At 42.7% G+C, this 17,335-nt stretch overlaps 1 protein-coding gene across 1 annotated transcript; it reads left to right on the forward strand.

Moving 5' to 3' along the window:
* The first annotated feature begins 7,336 nt into the window (after positions 1-7,336).
* slc38a8a (solute carrier family 38 member 8a) lies at positions 7,337-16,081 on the forward strand. Its single transcript, XM_039017954.1, has 10 exons — positions 7,337-7,525; positions 10,234-10,432; positions 11,376-11,532; positions 11,643-11,747; positions 12,370-12,427; positions 14,765-14,879; positions 15,191-15,338; positions 15,504-15,703; positions 15,809-15,860; positions 15,979-16,081. The coding sequence occupies exons 1-10, from the start codon at positions 7,337-7,339 to the stop codon at positions 16,079-16,081; spliced, it is 1,326 nt and encodes a 441-aa protein (XP_038873882.1).
* Positions 16,082-17,335: the final 1,254 nt, after the last annotated feature.

Raw genomic sequence — 17,335 nt, forward strand, 5'->3', positions numbered from 1 at the left:
TGTTGGTGATTGCGTGCCCACTGGAGCCACTTATTCTTGTTTTTAGATAAATCAAATTTTACTGGTCACATACGCATGGTTAGCAGATGTGAGTGCAGTGAAATGTTTGTGCTTCTAGTTCCGACAGTGCAGTAATATCTAACAAGTAATTTAACAATTCCACAACAACTACATAGTACACACAAATATAAGAAGTAATCTAACAATTCCAAAACAACTACCTAGTACACACGAATCTAAAGAGATGGAATAAGAAAATGTACATATAAATATATGGATGAGCGATGACCGAGCGGCATAGACAAGATGCAATAGATGGTATAAAATACCGTATATATATATATATATATATATATATATATGAGATGCACATACATGAGACATGTAAACATTATTAAAGTGGCATTATTTAAAGTGACTAGTGATCCATTTATTAAAGTGGCCAATGATTCAAATCTGTATGTAGGCAGCAGCCTCTCTGTCTGATGGCCTTGAGATATAAGCTGTTTTTCAGTCTCTCGGTCCCAGCTTTGATGCACCTGTACTGACCTCGCCTTCTGGATGGTAGCGGGGTGAACAGGCAGTGGCTCAGGTGGTTGTTGCCCTTGATTAGGGATGGAATAAGAATTTGTACATATAAATATATATAAAGATATCCCTCTAGTGGTGTGGGGGCTGCACTTTGGCAAAGTGGGTGGGGTTATATCCTTCCTGTTTGGCCCTGTCCGGGGGTATCGTCGGATGGGGCCACAGTGTCTCCCGACCACTCCGGTCTCAGCCTCCAGTGTTTATGCTGCAGTAGTTTATGTGTCGGGGGCTAGGGTCAGTCTGTTATATCTGGAGTACTTCTCCTGTCTTATCCGGTGTCCTGTGTGAATTTAAGTGTATTTTATCTCTCTCTCTCTCTCTCAGCAGCCCCCCCCACCTCACCTGGCCTGATGACTCCTTGCTGTCCCCAGTCCACCTGGCCGTGCTGCTGCTCCAGTTTCAACTGTTCTGTCTGCAGCTATGGAATCCTGACCTGTTCACCGGACGTGCTACCTGTCCCAGACCTGCTGTTTTCAACTCTCTAGACAGCAGGAGCGGTAGAGATACTCTGAATGCTTGGCTATGAAAATCCAACTGACATTTACTCCTGAGGTGCTGACCTGTTGCACCCTCGACATCCACTGTGATTATTATTATTTGACCCTGCTGGTCACCTATGAACATTTGAACATCTTGGCCATGTTCTGTTATAATCTCCACCTGGCACAGCCAGAAGAGGACTGGCCACCCCTCATAGCCTGGTTCCTCTCTAGGTTTCTTCCTCGGGAGTTTTTCCTAGCCACCGTGCTTCTACACCTGCATTGCTTGCTGTTTGGGGTTTTAGGCTGGGTTTCTGTACAGCACTTTGAGATATCAGTTGATATCAGTTGAAGGGCTTTATAAATACATTTGATTTGATTATCTTTTTGGCCTTCCTGTGACATCAGGTGCTGTAGGTGTCCTGGAGGGCAGGTAGTTTGCCCCCGGTGATGCGTTGTGCAGACCACACCACCTTCTGGAGAGCCTTGCGGTTGAGGGCGGTGCAGTTGCCATACCAGGCGGTGGATACAGCCCGACAGGATGCTCTCAATTGTGCATCTGTAAAAGTTTGTGCACTGTTGCGCCTTCTTCACCACACTGTCTGTGTGGGTGGGCCATTTCAGTTGGTACGTGATGTGTACGCAGAGGATCTTAATTTTCAACCTGCACTGCTCTCCTGTCAATGTGGATAGGGGGGTGCTCCCTCTGCTGTTTCATGAAGTCCAAGATCATCACCTTTGTTTTGTTGACATTGAGTGAGGTTGTTCTCCTCCTCCCTGTAGGCTGTCTCGTCGTTGTTGGTATTCATGCCCACTACTGTTGTGTCATCTGCAAACTTGATGATTGAGTTGGAGGCGTGCATGGCCACGCAGTCATGGTTGAACAGGGAATACAGGAGGGGGCTGAGCATGCACCCTTGTGGGTCCCCAGTGTTGAGGATCAGCGAAGTGGAGATGTTGTTTCTTACCTTCACCACCTGGGGGCGGCCTGTCAAAGTTCAAGACCCAATTGCACAGGGCGTGGTTGAGACCCAGGGCGTCAAGCTTAATGATGAGCTTGGAGGGTACTATGGTGTTTAATGCTGAGCTGTAGTCAATGAACAGCATTCTTACATAGGTATTCCTCTTGTCCAGATGGGATAGGGCAGTGTGATAGCGATTGCATCATCTGTGGACCTGTATGCAAACTGAAGTAGGTCTAGGGTGGCAGGTAAGGTGATATGATCCTTGACTAGTATCTCAAAGCACTTCATGATGACAGAAGTGAGTGCTACGGGGCGATAGTCATTTTGTTCAGTTATCTTTGCCTTCTTGGGTACAGGAACAATGTTGGCCATCTTGAAGCATGTGGGGACAGCAGACTGGGATAGGGAGTGATTGAATATGTCCATAAACACACCAACCAGCTGAGAGTGGACCCAGTGTGGTTGTCTGCTGCAATAGCCCATCCGTGACAAGTACCGATGAGTTGTGCGATCCGAGATGTCATTCTGCACACCACTGTTGTACTGCACCGTTATTTGCCGGTTTGTGGCCTGCCTGTTAGCTTGCACGATTCTGGCCATTCTCCTTAGACCTCTCTCATCAACAAGCAGTTTTCACCCACAGGACTGCCGCTGACTGGATGTTTGTCGCACCATTCTCAGTCAACCCTAGACACTGTGGTGCGTGAAGAGCCCAGGAGGCCGAGTGTTTCTGAGAAACTGGAACCGCTGATCATACCACACTCAAAGTCGCTCAGGTCACTCGTTTTGCCCATTCTAACATTCAGTTGAACAGTAACTGAATGCCTCGATGACAGTCTGCCTGCTTTATATAGCAAGCCGCGTCCACGTGACTCGCTATCTGTAGAGGCAAACCATTTTCGTGAACGGAATAAACTGGCCACTGAGTATCTCTCGATCAAACACACACACAGTTCAGTCACTCAGCCCTATCCAGTGGACAAGATGCTCTCAAGGTCCTGTATTACCGCCTCTTACAACACCCTGATGCTGTACCCTACTGTGCTGAGACAATATGACTCTAGAACAGTTTTACAATATTTTAAATGGCATGAATGCTCAACAGTGATTATCCATCTCAATTCAATGGGGATTTATTGGTATGGGAAACATATGATAATATTGCCAAAGCAAGTGGAATAAATAAACTCAAATGAACAGTTAACTCTCCCTCTATCTATTTCTCTGTCTTGACAATCCTCACAGTTCACTCACAGATGGTATGTAGGCTGGTTGATTACACCTGCAGGTCTGTTTAAGGGACAATTGGACAGAACATATCAGAATTCTTGGACTTCAGCTGAGACCCTCTTCTCCTTCCCCATCCTTCAAGGAAAGTCCCTTATTTACACTACCTCTTAGGCACGATGCTCTCAAGATGCGTTTCTCAATTTCTCACATGTTGTGTGGTATTACCGAGAGAACACCCCTAGACACTTTCACATTGGTTGTCTACATCAGACTAATTACTTGTTACCTGTGTGTTTAAATATTGCATCCATCTCACAGAATTCAAATGATTCCTCTACTGCCCCTTGCTTTCTCTCTTTCTCTCCAGGATACATTGGGGTAACTTGTTTTACTGTTGGCACCAATGCCATGCTGCCAGGTTGCCAAATCAACTACTTAATCCCCCTCATACCAAACTTTGCTCACTCTTGTTCAACTGCCCTTTGATTAAATCGGTTTAATTCAATGTTTAAATTTGCTTCATGTGTGGTTTTTACTGAAAGTTGACAGATGGCACTTGTATGGGGGATGTGGTTGTGGGGGGAGAGAGTGGATAGATGGGTTTGGTTGAAGAAACCTGTCCCCCTACCTCCCCTCCTTCTCTTGATAAGTAATACATTTGAATGTAATTGCTGCATTTGACCTGTGATCCAAAATCAAATAATTGTATAAGTTACAAGCTAAGACTAAATGGAGGTATAATTTGTATTTATTTTGATGAACCCCAGCTACTCTTCCTGGAGTCTAGGGAAAATAAGGCAGTCTATACAATTTTAAAAACATTACAATTAGGGATGCACAATCTATCGGTGAACATATCGGAATAGGCCGATATTAGCTAAAAATGCCAACATTAGCCTGATGTCTAGTTTAACGCCGATGTGCAAAACCGATGTCAAAGCTGACGTGCATATCTACGTAACGTAGGTACATGACGTAATGACGCCACGTAAAATTTTGCCCACAATGTCTGCTGTGTGGATCGAGCAGTCAACAAGTCGAGCAGTCATTTGAAAGAGTAAGAACATTTCAGCGAGACAACACAAAGGCGAAATCCATTAACGCCAAGATAATGGAATTCATTGCCCTTGACAATCAACCGTTCTCTGTCGTGGTGATGTTGGCTTTCACGACTGGTTGAGCACCGGTACACACCACCAAGTGCACTATTTTTCAGATGTAGCCCTACCGGAGTTACACAGTAGTAGCGTCACAACATACTATGGAATGCCATTTGGGTTTTTGAGTGTCAAAAAAGATACGTTGAACAACACAGTTCTATTATAGAATGTTGTGGGTTCTGAATTTGCACGTGCAAGTCAAACGCCACCAATACCATCAGTAGCACTGTCAAAGCTGTACACCAAAAAAATTTAACAAAATGCAAACAAGCAAACACCGGCCACGAACGATATGTTTACAATACTGGGTTGGTAATAAAGCATTATTTGGATGATCGCAACTTCTGGGGTAGCTAGCTTTAGCTTGGTACCTAGCTAGCACCAATCCCACCAGCCTGAAAACAATGACCAGGAGAAACTACAGTCATTTTCATTCATCTTAGCAATGATTTAGGAATCCTTGTGAGTAAGTATTAGCTTGGTAGCCACTTGTTGTTTGCCTACTGAAATTGAACTTCAGTTCATGAAAATAAATAGCTAGCCAGCTACTTAACCCTGTTGCCCAAAGCTAACTTAATCTGGCTAGTGACGCTCGACCAGAACATGTGTTGTGAAGCTAGCCACAATGAGGATTGGGCACAATAGTGTAATTTGCAGTTTGCCTTCAAAATAAAAGTACCTTTTTGAAAGTGATGCAGAAGGTTACAATTGGTGGAATCATGCCATATTTAGACTAGATAATGTTAAACAAGGTTGGAATGTGAAGCAATGAAATGGGGAATCAGTCTACTCGGTGACACCCACAGAACACACTGTGAAGTGTTTATGCAAATATTAGTGTTGTAGCTCTTATCGCGGGACTGTGACTGTGTGAAATCCCCTCCCCAGTCAGCCTATTATGTGTAATGACATTCATATGGCACTGTACAGCTTTACCTAAGGATTAGGGATCAATGAAATGGGGGTATCAGTCTACTCAAGTCTACTCAAGATATTTTTTCCCAACGTCCTCCTCAGAATTATCAGACTACAAAACATCTAAGCAGTATTGTTTTTCCTCAGGAATAGTGTTCAACACACATAGGTTGACAATAAATGTGGCCCAATTCACAGTTGTTTCAGAGTCCCGCAATAAGAGCTATGATGCTAATGTTTTCTGGGTGTCACTGAGTAGACTGATACCCCATGTCATGGATCCACAATCCACAGGTAAGGCTGTACAGTGAAATAAGTATGCTCCCAATGCAATTCTAAAGTATAATACATCCAGTGTGATTTCAGATTTTTGTCAAATTAACAAATTGTATTTTGTTCATTTTATATAACATTCCAACCTCGTTTAGCATGATCTATTCAATTATGGCATAATTCTACTATTTGTATTAATTTTCCTCACTGTCAATGACATACTTTTATTTTGAAGGCTAACCGCAAAATCCACTATTGTGGCAAATCCTTATTGTGGCTAGCTTCACATAGATGGGTCTGACCACCAGTCAAATAAGAACTGTCTTATTTTAGATGATGACACCTAGCTATATAGTTAGCTAACTATATCTACTGAAACAGATGTTGTTTTGCTATGTTTCTGGGGAAGAACATTGTTTGCATCCATGGGCTAGCTAGCTTTTTTTTATGACAAGCACTGTAGGTGAGGGGTCAGAGAATTAAGAGGCAAAGGCCTGAGGCTACAGCCCACTAACAAATTACCAGGCAGGCCACCACACACACCTGCAGTACACTCCTCTCCCCGCCCCCACCTACTTACACACATTCAAGGAAGATCTAAGTCTGTATTCACTTATGGGCCAATTCCTAATTAGGAAATATATGCCTTTCCTACACACTTCTCAGTAGTTGGTATTCAGACTTACCTTTTGCGTGACTCCCTTGCACGCACTGAATAGATTTAATTAAACTGCTAAAAACCCTCCCACTTGCTGGCTAACAGATTTTCTCATGGAGTTTTCATTCAATAGGGTTTTCAGCACAGGAGTTTGAGGCACCTTAACTGGGAAGGGTTGGCTCATAGTAATGGCTGGAACAGACTATTTGGAATGGTAATCAAACTCATCAAACACATGGTTTCCATGTCTTTGATACCATTTCATTTACTCCATTCCAGCCATTGTAATGAGTTGTCCTCCCTTCAGCAGCTTCCTGGGGTTTTCAGCACATTTAAATTAAACCATCCCTTTAAATACAGTGGACCTTTAATTAGAATTTTGTCAACAGAAAGTAATGGAGAAATCTGACCTTTCCATAGCAGGTAGCTTTGGCCGTGCAGCTTCATCTTGTTGCAGGTTGAGGGACTTACTTACTTCCACTAGCTACTACTAGCTAGCATGACTATAGCCAGTAACCAGGTAGGGCTAGCTAGTCAGCTGACATTTGTTGAGTTTGTTCTATTGGCATGCTAACTTCATAATAAATTCAGCATCTTAGCTAACATGAGTATTTTTATCTTCCTGGCACACACAGGCTAAGCCTTTCTTTGTGCTGCCAACCTTGGCTCTAACCACACCCCCTAAGACTCATGAATATTCTATGAGGGGGGAGTGTACTTCCAGGTATGGACAAAATGAAAAACTAAAATCCCCAAATGTCAAATGTTAATTGTTTTAGTTATACCATGTCCAACTTTGAAACAATCAATGAGAGAAATTAGAGAACAAGTTGAGTTACAATTTTTGTTTCTCAAATTCAGAAACTAAAAACTAGCCGTTTTCTGTTTTCCACTCTACTTTTTGACTAGGAAATCAAAATAAGAAAAGTACACCGACCTTCCCAACCCAATCCTTGCTCCAGCCTCCTTTTTAATTCACCTTTATTTATTGAGCAGATTCCTGTGAACACATCGCCTGGCACGAGTCGCAGAGGTTTTTCGGAGAGTTTGAAGCAAATCTGACAAAGCATGGAAGAGTTGGCGAGAGAAAGCATCAGCTTGCTGGCCAAGCCCACACTCGATACAGATGGCCCAAGACTTGGATCTTTGGGAGCAATTTTCATCATGCTCAAATCTGCGCTTGGAGCGGGACTTCTCAACTTCCCATGGGCTTTCGAGAAAGCCGGTGGAATTCGCTCCGCGGTCGCAGTGGAGATGGTAAGTGACTTTACTGACCCCAGTAACACAACTTACTTTATTTGATGCATTCCTGTTATTAAACGTCATTTTAACCACCTCCTGATTTAACACGTAATTTAAACGATATATATAGGCCTACTCCAAACCTATTGATTTAGTCTTGTCATTTACTGTGTAGGACGAACCATCTAGAATTGGTTGGTGATTCGTTTTGGGAATCAAATAAAGTCAAATTGTAATCGTCACGTGCTTCGTGAACAAATGGTGTGGACGAACAGTGAAATGCCCAGTCTACTTATTGGCTTTCCCAACAATGCAGAGAGAAATAAAATATATAAATAATAGAAAAGTAAAACACGTGATAGTAGATACATAAGGAGTAATGATAACTTGGCTATATACAAGGGGTACCAGCAATGTTCCCTCGTTTTTTTTTGCATTGAGCAAACTTCAGGTTGTGAAAATTCTGTGCAACTTCCAGCACACGTTTACTGTGAATACTGGGGTTATACCCCCATTAATTTACTGTTTTAACAGTGTCCAAGTAGGCTACTGTGACTATTTGATCATAATGTAGGCCTACCATTAAAAAACGGTGGAGAAATGCATCACAACATTTTAACATGGAAATAGGTTGTATCATTCAGCCTACAGTAGCAGCCAATATGTGGTGTTCAATGTAGGTCTACATTCCACAAGACTTTTGAAAAAAACATGTTGGGCTTGACATTAACCTGTTTATCCACTTGTCCTTCAGACAAGAAGGTGACTGAACATTTTGTTGTGTTGTTTGATGCAAGAAACCACTTTACAAAATACTATTTATTATTATTCCCATACCATTATTACAGAGAATCAGACAAATTATGCTACCCTCTGCCTATTGGCTACTTAGCTTATTCAAGCCTGTTTTAAAATACAACACTGCCCCTTTAAGACATAAAAAAGCTCTTTACCTGACTGCTTTTTAAAGATGGCTGGAAACATACAGGTTTGTGCTCTTGTAGGAAGCAATCACACCCTCATTGCTGACTACACATTAGCTATAACTGAGCTAATGACTCACTAACTAGCAAAGAATATGAACAAATGTGCACACGTGGCTACATGCAGCTCTCGCTTTGATCTCAAAACAGGTGCATAATAATCACGACCGCTCATGCTGTAAAACAGTCCAGTTCAAAGTGAATGGTACATATCCATATATGGCAATACATGCCTATTCTGATGGGCTCTGCCTACAACAAAATCTCTTGCATAGTTTTGCATACTAAGTCTTGCATAGTTCGTTTTGTTTCAGTATGTTGCATTGAAAGTGGCTAATATTGCATTAATTCGATCACAATTTCAACAGTAAAGGGAAATGTTGATAGTGTTAACTAATGGGGAAAACTCTAGAAAGTTGAGTGAAGTTAAGCCTTGTGATTCTCTGCACGTGCTACGCTCCCAGACACATGCGTAGCGTAGAGGGAACATTGGGGACCAGAACCTAGTTGATGTGCAGGGGTACAAGGTAATTGAGGTAGATATGTACATATAACTAGGAATAAATTGACAGATAGTGTAGATAGTAAACAGTAGCAGCAGCATATGTGATGAGTCAAAAGAGTTAGTGCAAAAAGGGTCAACGCAGTCCGGATAGCTATTTGCTTAACTATTTAACTAACTTTTTAGCAGTCTTTTGGCTTGGGAGTAGAAGCTGTTCAAGCTGTTGGTTCCAGACTTGGTGCATTGGTACCACTTGCCGTGCGGAAGCAGAGAGAATAGTCTATGACTTGGGTGGCTGGAGTCTTTGACAATTTTTAGGGCCTTTCTCTGACACCACCTGGTATAGAGGTCCTGGATGGCAGGGAGCTCGGCCCCAGTGATGTACTGGGCCGTTCACACTACCCTTTGTAGCGCTTTGCGGTTGGATGCCAAGCAGTTGCCACACTAAGCGGTGATGCAGCCAGTCAAGATGCTCTCAAGGATGCAGTTGCAGAACCTTTTGAAGATCTGAGGGCCCATGCCAAATCTTTTCAGCGTCCTGAGGGGGAAGAGGCGTTGTTGTGTCATCTTCACAACTGTGTTGGTGTGTTTGGACCATAATATATCCTTAGTGATGTGGACACCGAGGAACTTGAAGGTCTCGACCCCCTCCACGACAGCCTTGTCAATGTGAATTAAGGGCGTGCTCGGCCCTTCGTTTCCTGTAGTCCACGATCAGCTCCTTTGTCTTGCTGACGTTGAGGGAGAGGTTGTTGTCCTTGCACCACACTGCCAGTTCCCTGCCCTTCTCCCTATAGGCTGTCTCATCATTGTTGGTGATCAGGCCTGCCACCGTAGTGTCGCCGAGGAGGGGTTAACATGCCAAGAGCTGGATAGCTTGCGTAATTGATTAATTTTGGGTAGCCTACATATTCTTAATCAAATAATAGCATCATTGTTGACAATTTCAATTTTTTTCATTTAGTATATAATCAATATAAAGCACTGCAGTCAAACACATCATTCTCAGCAGTTGTACACACTAAATTCAGCTTTCTATGAAATTCCCTCTGGTTATCCCTTCCCCTCATCCATGTTCTCCTTTATTAGCCTGGCTGACATGAATCACGAAGACTTCGAGTTTGGTGTCAGCCAGACCAATCCGTTATAGACCTACTCTCTTATTATTTGCTCAATCACATCTCTCTTCTCCCACTCAGCAACCTCTTGATTGTATCTTCATCTCTCCTCCGCCCCAGGTGTCCCTGGTGTTCCTCATCAGTGGCCTGGTAATCCTGGGCTACTCCTCCTCCATCAGTGGTCAGAACACGTACCAGGCCGTGGTGAAGGATGTGTGTGGGCCTGCCATCGGGCAGCTCTGTGAGGTCGTCTTCATCTTCAACCTCTTTATGATCTCTGTGGCCTTCCTGGTCGTAGTGTCGGACCAGCTGGAGAAACGTGAGTATCTTCATGCTTCTCCCCGACTGCATGACTCCTGCATGACTCCCTAACTATCTCTTACTGGATTATGTTACCGTTTCATAATAAAGTCATTCCTTCCTGAACTATTTCTTCTGGAGCCTTTGAAATCATCAGATTTTTCTGTCCCCTCTTCTCATGATGTAATGATGATCATTGGAAATAGGTTAATGATATATATTTTCAACTTCATATACAGTATCAATCAATCAATCAAGTTTATTTTATATAGCCCTTCGTACATCAGCTAATATCTCGAAGTGCTGTACAGAAACCCAGCCTAAAACCCCAAACAGCAAGCAATGCAGGTGTAGAAGCACGGTGGCTAGGAAAAACTCCCTAGAAAGGCCAAAACCTAGGAAGAAACCTAGAGAGGAACCAGGCTATGAGGGGTGGCCAGTCCTCTTCTGGCTGTGCCGGGTGGAGATTATAACAGAACATGGCCAAGATGTTCAAAATGTTCATAAATGACAAGCATGGTCAAATAATAATCAGGAATAAATGTCAGTTGGCTTTTCATAGCCGATAATTAAGAGTTGAAAACAGCAGGTCTGGGACAGGTAGGGGTTCCATAACCGCAGGCAGAACAGTTGAAACTGGGACAGCAGCAAGGCCAGGTGGACTGGGGACAGCAAGGAGTCATCATGCCCGGTAGTCCTGACGTATGGTCCTAGGGCTCAGTTCCTCCGAGAGAGAGAAAGAAAGAGAGAAGGAGAGAATTAGAGAGAGCCAAGATGTTCAAAATGTTCATAAATGACAAGCATGGTCAAATAATAATCAGGAATAAATGTCAGTTGGCTTTTCATAGCCGATCATTAAGAGTTGAAAACAGCAGGTCTGGGACAGGTAGGGGTTCCATAACTGCAGGCAGAACAGTATCTGATACATGTTTCTTTATGTAATTTATGTGTTTGTGTTGCAGTATGCATCTCCCTTTATGAGTTGATCACTGGATTGCCTGAGACAGATATGCCATACCACTGGTACACACACCCACATTTCGTCCTCATCCTCCTGTGTGTCTTCCTCATCCTCCCTCTCTCCATCCCTAAAGAGATCAGTATTCAGAAGTACATCAGGTGAGTGAGTAATTTATGGGCAGTGTACTACAGCATTGCAAAGATTTGCAATGGCTGTTACTGCCATATTCAATCTCATGTTATGCTCAACCCTTTCCCTCTTTTTGAAGTGTTTTAGGTACTCTGGCGGCTACATACCTAACAGTGGCCATCATTGTGAAATATCACACAAGAGAGGGCAGTGAGGTGCATATATCCCCCTTGTACACAAGTGGGTGAGTGCTTGTAATCCCAATTCATATTAGTTTGACCTTTGAGCAATTTATCTCCTTGTTACATAGTCTGAGTGACGTGAACAATATCGATATGATTTTATGATAGGCCTATATGATGGCCTTTAGCATAGGCCTATGTGATGGCCTTCAGCATAGGCCTTTGGGATGGCCTTCAGCATAGGCCTTTGGGATGGCCTTCAGCATAGGCCTATGGGATGCCCTTCAGCATAGGCCTATGGGATGCCCTTCAGCATAGGCCTATGTGATGGCCTTCAGCATAGGCCTATGTGATGGCCTTCAGGATAGGCCTATCATAAAATCATATCGATATAGTCGGAAAATGCTTTCAAGTTACCTGTAAAGAAGTCTGTGAGATCAGGATCAAAGATGCCCTATAATATTAGGAGCTTTTAGTCCTTGTTCCGTTGTTAAAGGTATTTTCATTTTGAGCTACATTTTGACTGTCTGGGAGTGGAGTCCGAGCCCTCAGCCCACACATTGTAATGTGTCGGTGTGATTGACAGAAACTGTAAAAGACTGAAATTGCCTCAGGTCAGATTAGGTCTTGTTGAAAAAGCCCTTTTAAGAGCCACTCTGAAGTTTTCTTGTCGTCTCTCTGTAGAATAAGCTCTTGGGCTTCGATGTTCAGCGTTATCCCGACCATCTGCTTTGGCTTTCAGGTGAGTACGGCTTCAAACATGTTTGGTTTTCAAAGTGGTCACTTGTGAGGTTAGATTTATTTTCTTTATGAAGCCAATGGTTAAAAGTCTGGCATTTACCCCAAATTCTGGTCAATTGAGGAGCTGTCTATTGAGGACTGGTCAGTCATCACAGTCCAACAGAGCCTCAGGCTATCCGGCAGATGAAAGCTGTTTCTCTGTTCAATATTTTAACTAGGGTAAGATTGGAGGAAAATTGGAAAATATTACTCATTTTCAGAGATATTGTTTGTAATCTTCTGAGTAATCAAGGAAACACAGGGGGATTGTCAGAAATGTAATAAAAGGGAAGTGGGGAGAGAGGCAGACAAAGCCCAGCTCCCTGAGCCCCTGCACCCCCGGGCTGATTGATTACTGAGCTGGTGAAAAAAAAGGAAGGTTGGGAATCCTGAAGGAAGGTGGATGGAGGAATGTTGAGTAAAATTTGATATAGAAAACCTGGAAGAACCTTGCTAGTGTAATGTATATAGTTGAATTGTCAGCTTGTGACAAAGGATCTGACGTTCTATGATTGGAAGCATTAAGAGCTGTGGAGCCCCATGCTATACAGTGGGGCAAAAAAGTATTTAGTCAGCCACCAATTGTGCAAGTTCTCCCACTTAAAAAGATGAGAGAGGCCTATAATTTTCATCATAGGTACACTTCAACTATGACAGACAAAATGAGAAAAAAAAATCCAGAAAATCACATTGTAGGATTTTTAATGAATTTATTTGCAAATTATGGTGGAAAATAAGTATTTGGTCAATAACAAAAGTTTATCTCAATACTTTGTTATATACCCTTTGTTTGCAATGACAGAGGTCAAACATTTTCTGTAAGTCTTCACAAGGTTTTCACACACTGTTGCTGGTATTTTGGCCCATTCCTCCCTGCAGATCTCCTCTAGAGCAGTGATGTTTTGGGGCTGTTGCTGGGCAACACGGACTTTCAACTCCCTCCAAAGATTTTCTATGGGGTTGAGATCTGGAGACTGGCTAGGCCACTCCAGGACCTTGAAATGCTTCTTACGAAGCCACTCCTTCGTTGCCCGGGCGGTGTGTTTGGGATCATTGTCATGCTGAAAGACCCAGCCACGTTTCATCTTCAATGCCCTTGCTGATGGAAGGAGGTTTTCACTCAAAATCTCACGATACATGGCCCCATTCATTCTTTCCTTTACACGGATCAGTCGTCCTGGTCCCTTTGCAGAAAAACAGCCCCAAAGCATGATATTTCCACCACCATGCTTCACAGTAGGTATGGTGTTCTTTGGATGCAACTCAGCATTCTTTGTCCTCCAAACACGACGAGTTGAGTTTTTACCAAAAAGTTCTATTTTGGTTTCATCTGACCATATGACATTCTCCCAATCTTCTTCTGGATCATCCAAATGCTCTCTAGCAAACTTCAGACGGGCCTGGACATGTACTGGCTTAAGCAGGGGGACACGTCTTGCACTGCAGGATTTGAGTCCCTGGCGGCGTAGTGTGTTACTGATGGTAGGCTTTGTTACTTTGGTCCCAGCTCTCTGCAGGTCATTCACTAGGTCCCCCCGTGTGGTTCTGGGATTTTTGCTCACCGTTCTTGTGATCATTTTGACCCCACGGGGTGAGATCTTGCGTGGGGCCCCAGATCGAGGGAGAGTATCAGTGGTCTTGTATGTCTTCCATTTCCTAATAATTGCTCCCACAGTTGATTTCTTCAAACCAAGCTGCTTACCTATTGCAGATTCAGTCTTCCCAGCCTGGTGCAGGTCTACAATTTTGTTTCTGGTGTCCTTTGACAGCTCTTTGGTCTTGGCCATAGTGGAGTTTGGAGTGTGACTGTTTGAGGTTGTGGACAGGTGTCTTTTATACTGATAACAAGTTCAAACAGGTGCCATTAATACAGGTAACGAGTGGAGGACAGAGGAGCCTCTTAAAGAAGAAGTTACAGGTCTGTGAGAGCCAGAAATCTTGCTTGTTTGTAGGTGACCAAATACTTATTTTCCACCATAATTTGCAAATAAATTCATTAAAAATCCTACAATGTGATTTTCTGGATTTTTCTTTCTCATTTTGTCTGTCATAGTTGAAGTGTACCTATGATGAAAATTACAGGCCTCTCATCTTTTTAAGTGGGAGAACTTGCACAATTGGTGGCTGACTAAATACTTTTTTGCCCCACTGTACATAGTCTCAATGTAAGGGCCAGAGCTAACTGGCCACCAGAATGATTCAAAGGACTCAAGCCTGTCACAGGTCTATGTAGTCATGTTTCTCTGAGCTTTGCATTCTGATCCTGCCATGTTCTGTTCTGTATCATTCTGTGCTCCAGTGTCACGAGGCCTGCATAGCCATCTACAGCAGCATGGAGAACAAAAGCCTGTCCCATTGGGTGTTCATCTCTGTGGTGTCCATGTTCTTCTGCCTGGTCATTTACTCCCTAACTGGTGAGACTCATCCCTTCAATACTCCGGCTCATAGCACCAAGTGATTGTAGTGAACACAGTGACTATACTATTGTAGACTCTTAGAAAAAAAGGTTCCAAAGGGGTTCTTCAGCTGTCCCCACAGGAGGACCCTTTTAGGTTTCAGGTAGAACCCTTTTAGGTTTCCTCTGTGGAAAGGGTTCTACATGGAACCATAAAGGGTTCTACCTGAAACCTAAAAGGGTTCTTCAAAGGGTTCTCCTATGGGGACAGCTGAAGAACCTTTTAGGTAAAGTTGGTGTTTGAAGGTTTCCCCTCCCTTTCTGGTTCAGGTGTTTACGGATACCTGACATTTGGCAAGGATGTTGCAGCAGATATTCTGATGTCATACACAGGGGACGATGTCCTCATGATCATTGCAAGACTGCTCTTTGGGATCTCTATCATCACCATCTTCCCCATCATCCTCCTGCTAGGAAGGTAACATGATGGCTGGAGAGCATTTAATAATGGGCATTACATAGAAATATCATTCATTGGCCATTTAAATCAGAACATTTTATGTTGAAATAAAGAACTTGTTAGTAAATTTGTCTGTTTGACCCAGTGAGTCTCATTGCAGTGTCTCTAACGTTCTGCACTCAGGTCCGTGATTCAGGACCCACTGCTGAGTTTCCGTCGGCGCTTCCACGTTGTGACCGAGTCGTATGAGAACTGTAGCCGCGTGGGGCTGACTATAGCCTGGATCACCGTCACCCTGCTCATTGCCATGTTCATCCCAGACATCAGCAAGGTTATCAGTATCATTGGGGGAATCAGCGCATTTTTCATTTTCATCTTCCCAGGTGGGAAAATTATCCCCCTTTCACACCTTCACTCTCTCCCACACAGTTGTATGTGAATCGAACCAGCAGAGATAATGTATGTTTGCTTTATCTGCTTGTGTGCAGGGTTATGTCTAGTATTTGCCATGCAGTCAGAGCAAGTATCTTTCAAAACACGGTGAGTTTAAACCAATCATGGTCACTCATTCAAACCATTCATCCATCCAAATCCTTCTTTTCATTGACACCATGTTTCTCCTTTATTTTCTCACTCCCCCTCCCCCATTCCCTCTCAGAGTGGTCCTAACAACATGGGGGATGATCACTCTGATCTGTGGGGCCTTCATCTTTGGACAGAGCACCACCATCGCCATCATACAGCTCCTCAATAAGATCTAACCCTAACTGGTACATGTCTTCATTGTGTCAGATTTGTTTACTGGGTAGGAATAGTGGAGTTTTCTATTCTTATTCTTCTTACTTTTGTATTATTTCATTTGCACAATGTGTTCTGCTTACTGTCTGATACACTGAAGGAAATCGGAATGGAAGTTTACATAATAGGTAAAAAAAAGTATTTACAGCCATAATGAAAGGATGGCCATAGAGTGAACATGTCATATGGGGGTGGGGGAGAAAGTGAGTTATTTTCACTTTTTGTTAATGTGTGTGTGTGTGGTGTTTGCTTTGATATTTTGAATGAACATAAATGGTGTATTCTCACATAGGTTGCTGTCTCAAGTTACGATTCTGCCTTTTGTGTACAGTATGTCGATGTTTTTCATTGTATTGACATGTTTATCAGAAGTAAAATGTTTTATAGGAAATATGCACTGGCATTTGTTTTTCATTAGTCTTCATACTACATGTTGTGTGCATGCTTTCCCAGAAATGTAAAGCAATGAAGCAACAGATTCATGGTGTATTTCCATTTTATTGAGTTTTATCATTCTACATGATCTAGAATTTCAACAGTTTTAAGACCAAATATAGTACTTGCATCCCTGCAATAAGTCTCTACACTCAGAGAGAAAGCCATTTTACTGAAACATACATAAGTATAAGAATGAGTATTTCTCTAAACACTGCCATAAAAGTGAATGTTCATTCTGTATGCCATTTTCTATTCATATATATATTTCTTTTGTCTGTCCTTTTATAGGAATACTATAAAAGAAAAATAAGAAATCCACAAAACCCAGTGAAAGTAGCATGGCTAAATACTATAGAAAATATGTTACTGGACATTCATTTTAACATGCACTCAAGAGACAGGGAGAAAAAATTTGGTTGCACAGTTTAGGGAACAGCCAGGAATGTTACAGAAATAGAATTGGCATTTTCTGACTGGCTCTGACCTGTTCATACAGAACCCAACGGAAGCTACGGATAGAAAACCTTTCCAGTAGAATTTCCCCACATAAGTCTATGTCAACAAGGGAGCCATGCTCTTGCTCTGTAATACTGATGCTCAGGCTAATATGAAGCCCAAGGCGTGCTATTTATTATTTATATCACGGGTGTATTAACACGGAGAAGTCCAGGGTTCTCTCAAAGAAAAGTGCAATGTGGCTTAGCACCAGAGATGGAACTGGACATGTGTTATTTTCATTTCAGTGGTGGTCCTAGTTACGATCAAAGCCAAGTAAATAA

This window comes from Salvelinus namaycush, chromosome 21 (genome assembly GCF_016432855.1).
Source record: "Salvelinus namaycush isolate Seneca chromosome 21, SaNama_1.0, whole genome shotgun sequence".
In the NCBI taxonomy this organism is placed as follows: Eukaryota; Metazoa; Chordata; class Actinopteri; order Salmoniformes; family Salmonidae; genus Salvelinus; species Salvelinus namaycush.